Below are 12,335 nucleotides of genomic sequence, written 5' to 3' on the forward strand. Positions count from 1 at the left end.
CCTCTAATAACTGTACACTTACCCTCTGTCCGTACGCAGGTTTAAATACAACTCCAAGACCCATGGTTATACAAAGTTTTTGGGGAAAAAAACTGGGCTGTGGAATTTACACCTTGGCTTCAACTGGAAGACTGAAGCAATGCCACTTCGCACTGCACAACAGCCCCGAAGAACACCATAAAGAGCTGGGGTCCGGAGTTGGGAACAGATCTGAAACAATGTAGTTCAGCTGACAAAGTGCCTTGGAAGTTAAAACTCAAACAAAAAAAAAAACAATCCCCCTGTGGGCAGGCAACTGTGATAAGCAGGCAGGGAAGTACTGGTACATTAGCCCTTCCTGCGGCGCTGGGTCAGGCTGTTTGTGTGCTGATCCCTCCCCTGCCCCCAGGCTAGCTCTCACCAACCTGCATGCTCAACCTGGACAGCCAACTCCAAGCTAAAAAAAAAAATGAAGCACCTGCCAATTTCATCCAAGGCAAAAAAAGAAGTTTTTGACATAGACCAAGACACCTAACACTAAGAAAAACCGAAAGCCATATTTTGAACCCCACTCAGCTACATTAACTACAGACTGAACTTGAAGCCCTCATCAATATAAAAACAGACTTCCCTCATGAGGATAGCCACTGTTTCTGGCAGCCACTATATAGCAGAGACCCGTTTTCTTCCCCTTTTACTCGGATACTTATTCTATTTCCTCTGGTGAGCTTGCGGGTCATTACCGCTGTAAACTGTATTGATGTGCATTTGATAAATAAACTTTTATATTTATGGATCCCACCAGCGCGTCGGTGTCGGGTTCTGATCAGTTTCCACCCTTTTGTTCTGGCGCCCAGCACGAAAGTCAAACACCCTGAAAAAGAATGAATACAAGACAGAAGTGGAAGAGGCTGAAAGAAAACATTTACAAAACCAAGTCAGGGCTTTTATTTTGGTTAGAAGGGAATGTTTGTGCAACACAGAACTTTTTCCTCGGATAAGAATGAGGAGAACGCATGAAGGAAAAAAAAAAACTTTTTCCGCTTAGTAGCTTCCATTGGGCAGAAGAGTGGGCACTAGCTGGTGTCGCAGCCCACCCGGGCTCTCTCAACACCCCTGAAGTACCACAACTCCTCAGAGCCCGCACAAAGACTCACTCAAGTCCCCCCACCTCAGCCCAACATGCCCTCAAGGACAGAGAAAAAAAAACAATGTGCTTAGATACAGACTCCACTGAGAATTCCCAACGTTCTGCACACAGGCCCAAGTTTCTAGGGCACTTCAGGCCTCCACAGTGTAACCTGTGTCCCGGCGGAACGAGGCTATTAACTTTTCAGTTAGCTTCTCCACCCAATATGACGTTTTTATTCTCTTCTCCGTTACAAAAAAAAATTACTGCCACTGTGTCAGTCTGCAGCAGCAGTTCTATCTCCTGCAGTGAAAATAAAAAAAAAAAGGTTTTACCCGTAGCACACAAGAAGCAGCTATACAAACTAGTAACTGTAATTCTGTAAAATGAACAGCAGCAACAGTCAAGTAACTTCCTCTCCATAGTGGACTTTGCACTAGAGATACAGAAATAGGACAGGATGTGAGTGGATGTATAGAAACATACACACACATACACTTTCACTTTTCAGTCCAGAGGAGGCACTTCTTTCAGATCATAAGCAGAAAAACAATTGGTAAGTGACAGGTCTATCAGTTTTTCGGGCTGTAACAAACCTTCAAGTAATGAACGAACAAAAATACGGTTCAAAGCTTTCAATTGGGGAAAAAAAAAACAAGTTTACAGGTAACAGTATTAAGCCATCTAGAAAATTAAACATTTCCATTCTTTTTGCTTAAAACCGTCCTGCCCATACAAGTGACTGCATGGTGTCCCACTTTTTTCCCTTGGACGCAGGCTTGCATATATCGAACTAATTTATATAGCGCCTTTCAAGGAACATGCCTTTCAACAAGGCGCGACAGATGTCAAGAGGATACATGCGATCGCGTGTGTAAAATAGGACATCCGTATGGCACGGCCTTTCAAAGCATAAATTAGAACTTTATTTTATTACAATATTACAAAAAAGGTAGCACAACTCCCGCGCTCTTGTCTCTATTGTCACAGCCACTTGAGGGCGCTGTTAAATCTGCCCGGGCCAAAGGGTCTCCCCCCCCCACCCTCACCCCCCACCCCCCTTTTTGTAGCACTTGCAAAAAAAAAAGTCAATTTAAATAACAAGCAAATCAAGTCATATAAATAGTCACAAAATGCAAAACTGAAGCTTTGAAACCTGAAAAGACATTTGTTACAGCCCAGTACTACACACACCTATAAAACGTAATTACAATAAAATATTACTCTAATTTATTGTTTTAAGAAATTCTAAGAATTGTTTCCTATTTTAACTATAGCTTCACTTCAAAAAAACTTAAGCTGTTATTTTTTATTATTCTTCTTAGTTTTCCTTTTTATACCATGCTTGTTTAAGGAAAGTCCAAGGACCAAATACTTAAGGCTTTTTAAAGGGCTGTCCGGGAGGCAAAACAGATTGCAGGTGTCAGTGGATTCACCCACACACAACATTACTCAAACCCACACCAACAGGCAAAACATTCATACAGAATTATTACACTTTAAGTTACAGTAGTATAGTAGGTAAGCCAGTGTACATTAAAATAAACAATGCATTTGCTGTTTTTTTTCCTCCAATCTTGCAAGTGATCGGTTCTTCCCCTCCTACCTACGTTTTCAAGATCCCATCATCATCAGGATAAATATCGTGGCTTTTAGAATGAAGTGGGTTTAAAAACAAAACGCAACAAAGTAACCATGAAAGGGAAGCTTGTTTTTTTTTTGGTTCGCACAAAAAAAATGGGAAAGCAAAAACATTTCTCTGCATCTCCCACTTCCCAGAGTTCAAGTAGTAGTGTCATCTGTTTAACAAAAAGAAAAGTCTTGCTACTTCTGAAGCAGCACCATTAGTTCTTGTAGTTTACTTCCTATTCAGTGCTTTCAAAACCCCCAACCCCACAGTCAGGAAGCCAACAGTCATGTGTTTGCTCTGTGGGTAGGCCCTAGCTACCACGTCAAGACCAATGAGCTCGACTCCTGGGCACCTGGGCCTGGATTCTCCCAGCACTGCCCTGGGAGTGGAACGAGTGTCAGCAGTACTGGCTAGCATGCAGCCCACTTATAAAGTGAATGAACATCTGTACAAATTATCAGGTGACACTTCATCTTGGAAAACCTGACCTGAATAAAGAGAGGAGGGAAAAAAATGAGAGGTATTACAAAACTCTTCCGACAAGCAGAAACACATTAGCGTCACAGTCTGTGTCCATATATATATAGTGTCAAACAAAAGTGATAAGGGATTGAGATAAAGGTGAAAAGTCACATGAACCCCTTCCTAAACCTACGTCCCTTGAGACTGCAATCTGGTTGCATTTTAAAAAGTGAGCAGAAGACTGAAATGGTCAGATGGAAACTGACAAGGCAGCCATTTGTACAATTTGCCAAAGTGCCTCCCCTCCCTCCATCGGGATCGATTCAAATCTAAAACCCAGACTCCGGCCTCATCCCATCATTTGATATCTTAACTTCACAGAACTTAAAATCCCTATGTGTAAAGGAAGCTTTAAAAGATCAAGGTAAAATGTCTCAAATTCCTAGGCAACCCACGCAGACTGACACAAATTAGAGTGAAGGGAACAGATATGACAGAAATAGTCTTGCTCGGTCAGCCAATGTTTAAGTTCAAGAGTACTAGTCACTAAGAAAAGAGCAAAAAGGGGATCACTTGCAAGATTGCCAACAAAAACACTGCTCCGATTTATATTCTTTAATATTAGCGGTTTAATTTATTCATTTTAAATTTTTAAGACTAAAGAGAGATCAATAAATGTGTAGACAAGGCTGTAGCTTATCTGTACCCTGGATGCTGAATATGAGTATTCCTACTATCGCCTGGCTCGGGGGCTCTGCTCATAGAGGGCCTGTGCATTTTGCCCAACATGCTCAGATTCTGATCTCTAAAGCAGGGCTGCTGGAAGTCCCCGGCCAAGTAATCCATGGTTTGCATCACGCTAGTCTGGCTGGAGGAACCAGCTCCAGCCCTGTAGTGCGCCCCGGCGGCACAGTCTATCGAGGTTGCGGGGGGGCCTCCGTGGAATGGCATGGCCAGGTCCTGCGACCCGGAGCTGTCACTATTTGGCGTTGGCAGGATGTTATTCCACACGGGCTGGAAGTAGTGACCGTTGGTGTAGGTCATGGCGCCCGGCATCCCGTTGACGGGTGGGGAGGGGGTGGGCTTGTCCACCGGGGGCTTCAAGCTGAAGGGCTGGCCCACGCACAGCTCCTGTGGGTAGTTCAAGGCCTTGCAGGGGAAGCCGGGGCCCCCTGGGAGGTCCCGCGCCGAGTGCTTGCAGGGGTGATGCCCGGCCCCGCCCTCGGAGATGTGCTGCAGGTGGGCGAGCTGGTGCTGGCTCCAGGAGCGCTGCTGCTGCTGCTGCTGCTTGACGTCGCCGTGGTAGCCGGCGGGCACTCTGTTCACAGTGGCCATCACCGAGGCGGGGACGGCTCCCGCCTGCGCCGTGGCGGCCTGGTCCGCCGAGCTGAGGACGCAAGAAGGCAGGGGGCCCGGGACGGCGTGCCCAGACACCCGGGAGCTGGCGTTGATGAGCAGGTTGCGGCTGATGGGGCTGGGGTTGGCGATCTGCCCCTCGCACACAGAGGTAGTGCTGATGCCGGCCCTCGCCTGGCAGAACTGGTTGATCTGGTGCACGATGCTGCTCAGGTCGGCCGGCCGGTTTTGGTGCAGGCTGGCGGCCATGGAGAGCGGAATGGTTGAGGTAGACACGGTCACGTTGGGCGGGGCGTCGGCGTCCGCCATCTTCCTGCTCCCATGCAGGCCCAGCGGCGGCAGGGGCTGCTGCTGCAGCAGGATGCCGGGCGGCGGGTGGCCCAGGCTGGGGGGGTGGGAGAGAGTCTGCGTGGGGGGGAGGCCCGGGGGGTGCTGAAGGCTGGGGGGCTGCGCCATGCCGGGCGGGTGCCGCAAGCCCTGGGCCTGCTGCTGTATAGTCTGTTGGTGGGACAGGCCCTGGGGCCGGGGCAGACCCTGCGGGTGAGGGACAGTCTGGGGGAGGTTTAAAGTGCTCGGCGTGACGTAGGGCCCGCTGGGGGGGTTCATGATGACCTCCGGCAGCAGGCGCGCCCTGCTTCCGTCGAAGTCTTTGAGGATCCCTTTGGCGGGGACCTTGACGATCGCCAGGAGCCCCGCTTTCGTGCTGGCCTGAGAAGGGTAGGGGCTGTAGCGCTGTCCCGAGGTGTCCAGTCCGTTCACCGTGCGGCGGACGTGTTTCCTTTGAGGAACCTTCACGCTGTTTGGGAAGATTTTTATAGTCAGTGGATTGTTGGCGACTTTCTTAGCATAAGCATCCAATTCCGCTGGGGTTGGATACTGTGCGGATCTCATCTTCTGTGTAGTGTCCCCTGGGGCACAAAGACAGAGAGAAAAGGGCCTGTAAACACCAGTTTAAAGACAAGCCGAAAGACTAGTGGCACCTTTGCACCTCTGTTAGAAACCTCCAGCTTCACCCAGTGATTTAATAATGCAAGGGAACCATTCCAAACTTTAGTTTTTAAAAGCAGCAGATAAGTTCTTTGCTTAGTATTTTAGGATATTGCTAAAGCTCTCCAACTTTCTGCTCATTCACAATGCATTGAACTAGCTTATGTTTAGCTTACATTCTTTGGTGTGCTTAATTTTGTAGGCTTTTCCCCATTGTTGGTAAATAACTGAAGGATTTCTCACTTAAGCCAAATAAAAACCAGAACCATTATTTAAATCCTGCCTTGTAGGTGGTAAGGATAATATATGCAGTCTGTGCCCAAAATGGTTAAATCTCTTAACAGAGCACCTCCACAGAATTAAGCCTCTTGCTGTATTAAAGCACCATGTCATGTGGCACCTATAATCACCATGAGTGCTAACAAGCACTCCGAGTGGTGTGGGCAGAGTGTAATTGGCGCAAAGAGTCTGCGGTTCACAATGCTCAGGTGTCTGTGCGCGAGCTTCAGCTCATGGGGGCTCTGGAGAGAGCAGATCAGGAGCAGGTTTGTTTTTCCATCACAAGGAAAAAAAAACCACAATCAGCTTGAGTAGGAAACAGCCTCAGGCATCACCTGTATAAACTAACAAGCACAAGCTCCGACCTCTAGTTCCCAGTCAGTACCCTGTCTGTCTCCACCTCTCCCACTGGACATGCTTTCAAGAAAGCTTTTAAACAGGTGCTGCTGCTGATGCAAGGCTGAAGCCCTTTAAAGTGAGCCCAGGGCAAGCAACTACAGTCTTGTTGAACAACCTCTGCAGTTTTTGGCCTTCCGACTCACTTCAATTTGGCAATTCGCACAGGCTCAATGTATGCAGCAGAGATGTTTAGCGCACTGAGCAATATTTCTTAAAGCTCTTAAAGACATGTTAAAGGATCTGCTAATTCCAGGAAGTGTCAGAATGGCTCTGATGCTTATCCTTTCATCCCACACCCCAGCCACTTATGATTTGGGAGCTCATGGATAATAAAGAGCTACACCAACCCCAGAAAGCTAAAACAGAGGTGGCATTAAGACCTTATCCAACCCCACACACACATTTTCAGTATTCAATCTAGCCACTACCAAAGAATTGAGGTCCAGTGCTCTAAACAATTAAAAAAAACTAAAGAAGCCTTAGGGTTTAAGAAGCAAGAAAATAATGGCATGCAAAAAAAAAGAAAGGATCCAAATGGGAATGAGATATCTGATCCATTAAAGAGTAGCATTTGTGCCGTCTCAAGCCACAGAAGTGTCACAGCCTTGTGCAACAACTTGCATTTATACAGATGCTTTCATTATCCAATCAGTACTCCCAGTAGAATCTGAAACCAGTCAAAATGAAAGACCAAGATACAAGACTGGCAGGACCTGGGCAAATGTGCTGATTAATCCCTTCTTTACGGGCAGCAAAGAACAAGACAGGCAAAAAAATGTTTTCAACCGCTGACTGGAGCCTTTAGTGCAGTGGCATTTTGGATGAAAAGGTCTGAGTACAGCATTTATCTGAATGCTTTTAAATACTTTTGCACAATTTCTCTCAATGACTTCCAGCTAGCAACGAAATACACCCCCATTGAAGAACTTGAGCAGACTCTTTGCAGCAGCTCAGACTTGTTGCTTCCAAATGGGACAGGATTGTCGAAACTTTAGCCCAGGAGACGCTTGAGAAAGGGATTAAGTGCCCAAAGGTTAGAAATCTGGAGAACAGCTCATCAAAATATAAATAGACCACAAAGGAACGAATGGACCAACTTGGGGAAAAGGTATTCTTTGCAATTATATATGACCTTACACTCAGACTGCTGGCTGTCTGGCAGGGAACCATTTAAATAAAACATTGCCATTTAAGTGTCGGAACGATTCCTGTCGGCTTTCATGCTCAAAATTGCAATTTAATGCCATTAGGTGAACCTTGAGAGAATCAAAGGGTATTTGCATTTATTTACATAAGTGTTTCAATGGCTTGGCCAATCTCGAGGTGCTGTATGCACTCTTCCTGTTGAGATGGTATCAGAGCTATTCCCATCCAATTTAGACTACAAAAGGGTAAAAGGATTAATCTGGATCCCCAGAGCCCATTTAAACAGGCAACACTTAAAAATGGATTGTACAACTGTTACTTCACCATAGACAAGGGTTTTTAACGGTTCTGCCTTTCATTTTCAATAAAATTGACCTGTAACTACAGATCTCAATGCGTAAAACCTGAAAAGGCAGAACTATAGACGTTTGACACGCACGACATTTGACCCCATTAAAAGTCACTCTCACCTGGATAAAAGTCATAACCTTCTTTCTAAAGGGTTTTAAAAATTTGAAAGCCGTAACAACTTTAAAATGAGCTGTACCCTCTTATCAACACAATCTTTAGAAACCCCCGCAGGGAGCCTGCTAAACCAAGGTCACAGCACTCAGATCAGTACTATTCACAGAAGGGACACTGACATTGTGGAGCAAAACAGGGCAGAATGTGCAGCAGTTAAGACCAACACTCATCGTGAGTATATATGAATATATCAAGAGCAAATGTCCCCTTAATGAAGGCAGGGTTGCTGCCTGAGCAATAATAGTTAATTGAAGCCTTGTCACCCCCGCCCCCCCAGCCCCTATAAAAAGCTCTTCAGCACTAAAGAGTGGCTAGGAGAGATTAAAGGGTTATCTCTGGGGAACAGGCACCTCTCTGCACAGTCCCCCGATGACAGATATGCAAACAGGTAAACAGACAACATCGGAGGCGAGGCCCCGGTGTCATTAATTAACCTGCGAGGAATGCTTTCAGGATGTGCTGGTGAATTACTGGCTAGTCAGCATGTTATAATTGGAACAACTTTAGGCAATAAATTAGCTTTTTGCGTGAAGAAAAAAAAGAATTCTTCAGAGACCCGATGACAAACTGCATTCTGAAATGGTAAATTAAGTTAGGAGCCCACAATAAAACCTGATCCCGAAGTCAGCTATGACCAACAGTTGTACAGAATTCTGTACATTCTTCTTGGAGTGCTTTAGCTTTGGGTTTTAAAGCTGTACAAAATTCTCTTTAAGATAAAGGGGATTAAAAGAAAGCCTACAGTAAAATCTGATAAGGCACAGAGGGGAATAAATTTCAATGCAATCAGAGAGGATTAAGTTTATACTGTAGACTTTTATTTTTTTAAAACCATAGGTGCAAAGTACATTTCCTCATACCCCTTTCAGAAATAAGGTTTAAAATGGGATGAATTCTCATTTCTAGTGTATCTTCAGAGATGAGAGCATTAATACCAATGTTTTCTAAAAACAAAGCTAAAACAGAGACTTCAGTGTGCTGTTTATTTTTTCTATTAATGCCGATTAATGGTGAACCTCGAAACCAGAAACCCAAGTATGCCAGAATATGTGATTTTGGGGAAATCCCCCATGTTCGGCAGCAAAGATCACAGGATAAGAAAAAAGGAGCTGCAGTCGCTAAGCAGTCACTCAGGATTTGAAACCCCTTGCATATACTTAAACAAGTCATCAGAAAATACATTTGTAAGATCAGAATGAGTTACTGCCTTTCGCTCCTCAAAGCTGAGTTTTCTATAGTCTTGCTTTGCAGCAGTTTGTGACAAACTAAATTATTGAATGTTATTCAGACTAAATTTGTTAGCTCCAGAGGAGGCTTAATTAAGACCCCAGTATGGCAAGTATTTGAAAAGGGTATCTTCTATTTTGTAATTGACTTATGCATCTAACATTTTCTTTTAACAGGTGCACCAACCCCCATTTCATGACAGCACAGTTCAGCGGCCGCAGAGACTGGCTTCCCCAATGTCGCATCAAACAGAGGGGTCATCAGCTTCCATGGCCAACAGATGACACGGGTTTAGGCAAGTATATATGGCACTCATTAAAACTGGGCAAGCTTCTGGAGCCTGAAACAGCCATAAAGGCCACCGCTGAGCTGGAGAATAGATCTCAAAAGCCTGGCTGTCAAATTAGTTTTCAGTCATCATGACAAATAGCGGCCAAGACGAGCAATTCATTCTGCAGTGCATATTGACAACCTGGAGACAGATGGCCTCCAGGTCACTGGAATACCTTCATAAGAAGAGCAATTATAAAGGTGAAATTGTGATGCTGATTCCTCAGCTATGCTGAAATGCCAGTGAGAAGACAGTCTTTTATCCACCCAAAGGTAACCACTGTACAAAGAGGGATTCAGGGGTGCAAACATACAAATTAATTCATCCGATAAATCACATTTGCACATCCCTCAAACAGTGATTTGATGTCATTGACAGAAGCAGGTTTTTAAGCAACACATGTACCCCAAAACCACAAAACTATACAGTTTCTGTGTGAAAGTCTCAAAGTAATGTGTATGTTTTCATTTTGCATTTCAGCACAGCAGCATTGAAGAAAGTTTGTGGATTATTAGTTTGTGGAAATCATTTTGCCTTGGAAATAAACTCTTATCGCCTTGCACTGTCATTAAGCATGTATTTGTAATCTCAAACAGAAGTTGAATTCAAAATTTCTTCAGCAATATGACAAGAGAAGGTAAATATGAAAACTGCACACCAAAAAGCACTATGTATCAGATATCTTAATGTCAAATAATTACAAAAATGTCAAATGGTTGATATCAATTGTGAAAAGAGAATAAGACACTTAAAAAGACCAGTTGAAACATTTCACCTTGTAACAAAGCATTTTTTAGCCTTTCACAAGCAAAAAAAAAAACGTACCTGATAACAAAATTAATAAAAAGACTGATACTGTACTTTAATATTGCACTAAGTATTAAAGAAAAGTGTTAGACCCATTAGTGAAAATGACTACAAATGTCTCAACTACTGGTCAGAGGTTCATGACTGAAGATTAGCAAAAGAACCGACATGATGAACATAAAAAGAAAAAAAAAACATTTGAAGTCCTAGAGGGCTGTGAATCTTTTACAGTTTGTGGAATATTACAATACTTTTGATGACAACACTGGTTGTCATCACACAACCAAATAAGGCCAGATTCGATATTTCCAACACATTGGGGTCTTTCAGAGAACTCTCTTAATTGGAGCATAGATGTCCCCCTTAGGAAAAAAAACCATCAAGCTGAGCTGGACAGGTCACTGCCTGTCAAGTCAAGCCCAGACTCTTTAATAAAACAAAGTCCCAAAAACCCAGTCATGCCAACAGCCCTTGAAGTAGCTGAATACAAAAATCAGAATGTGCGTTTCAAAACCCAGAAATCCAGAGCTTTTTCTTCTTTTCCTCGTACCCAAGAAAGAAATTAATGTATTTATCACTGAATAAAAAAAGTTTTTCACCAGAACTGATCAGCATAACCTAACTCCTGTATCTTCAGCACAAACTAGAAACATCAAGAGAAAGGCCAAGGCTGAAGGAGACAAATTTCAATCACGCTAAAGCAGCAGAAATTCAATCAGTCACAAACAATGAAGGAATTACAGCCAAGGTGTCATCTGGACTTGATGCTAATAAAGGCATTTTGAACGCTTGGCATACATATACTAAAATATCAGATGAGAGAAAATCAGGTTCTTTTTTTTGCTGGTTCATTAGGAGGTTGGACCCTTAAGGAGATCTCTTCATTGCTCAATCACCAATGGCAATCAGCATGTCCTAGGTAGGTGCTACAATTTCAGCACACCTGATATGCAAGCTGTGCGATTTGCCTAGTTTTGAGAGTCCGGCTGCTTTCTCAGGCCACTTTGGAGGCTGGAAGGGGAAGCGGTTATTGGCCTACTGGCAGAGTACTTACATTTCTGGAGTCCAGTGTTCATCTGCGTGTGAGAAAGAAGCTGGAAGGGAAGGTCACCTGGTCCTGGCAGACAGGCCAGCATTTCATGGGTATTAATGCAACATGGGATACGCACGCCTCGTCACACTGTATAGGGAAGACAAGAAAAGGATCTTGTTAAAACAAACAACGCACTATTAGTGGAACAAGTAAAGAATCTGCATTTCAGAGTGGGGGGGGGGGAGATCTGTTAAAGCTTCTTCAGGTGTTAGCTTTTCCAGTGTGGACCATTCACTTGCAGCCAGTGCACAAAGACGCAGCTGCCCACACAAACATCTATTATAGTCTTTGACTGCAGTTGGGGTTCTCTCATCGCGCTCACTCTCCTAAAAAAAACGAACACATCTATAAAGCAGCAGCTAGAAATCGTTCAGTCTCTTTCAACGTAGAAACCCTCGCAACTGAGAGACATTCTCAGGCAAGCCCTGCATCTGCCGTCAAAGGTCACTACTACTTTGCACTGGTAAGTACCTGCTGAACACCTTTCCGAAAGGAGTCGGGACTGGAGGTCTGTAAAGAAACCAGATGTAGTAGGAAATTCACCCGAAATCGTAAAAACAAAGAAACTGCTCCGCCCCAGAAATCTGAATTTCTTTCACCAATATTCAAAATCCATACACGGTGCTAATCATTAACTAATCATGATCACTAATCATGTTGGGCACTTTAACTGCAAGAGGAGATTCACCTAAAGCAGCTCATTTTCTGCAGCGCGTCAGACCGATAAAGAGTCAGTACAGTGTGTCAATTTAGCTTCCCCCCCGCATGACACCCAGCTACACCACCCAATGCAGAGTGAAGGCTGGTTTAAGAGGCAATTACTATATAATAACCTTGGCAATGGACTGTACCCCAAGCATCCATGTAAAAGCCATATTATTCTGCAGTGGCCTGTGCAAACGAGGAATGAAGTCACTTAAAAACCTCAAAAAGGTCAGGTTGACAGCTCATTTAATCCTCACAACGCAGAAAACAACCGTTAACG

General features: G+C 44.2%; 1 protein-coding gene across 4 annotated transcripts in view; it reads right to left on the reverse strand.

The window, feature by feature from the left end:
- Positions 1-903: 903 nt before the first annotated feature.
- fam222ba (family with sequence similarity 222 member Ba) overlaps positions 904-12,335 on the reverse strand; it is a 38,895-nt gene continuing 27,463 nt past the window's right edge. For all 4 annotated transcript variants that reach the window (XM_088616172.1, XM_088616174.1, XM_088616175.1 and 1 more), the window contains 2 exons: positions 11,312-11,437; positions 904-5,464 (listed from right to left, as the gene is read on the reverse strand). In XM_088616172.1, the coding sequence (XP_088472298.1) occupies positions 3,897-5,464; positions 11,312-11,393 (1,650 nt within the window). In that variant the 5' untranslated portion in view covers positions 11,394-11,437 and the 3' untranslated portion in view covers positions 904-3,896. The remainder of the gene's footprint in view (positions 5,465-11,311; positions 11,438-12,335) is intronic.

This window comes from Lepisosteus platostomus, chromosome 22 (assembly GCF_059453375.1).
Source record: "Lepisosteus platostomus isolate fLepPlt1 chromosome 22, fLepPlt1.hap1, whole genome shotgun sequence".
Lineage (NCBI taxonomy): Eukaryota > Metazoa > Chordata > Actinopteri > Semionotiformes > Lepisosteidae > Lepisosteus > Lepisosteus platostomus.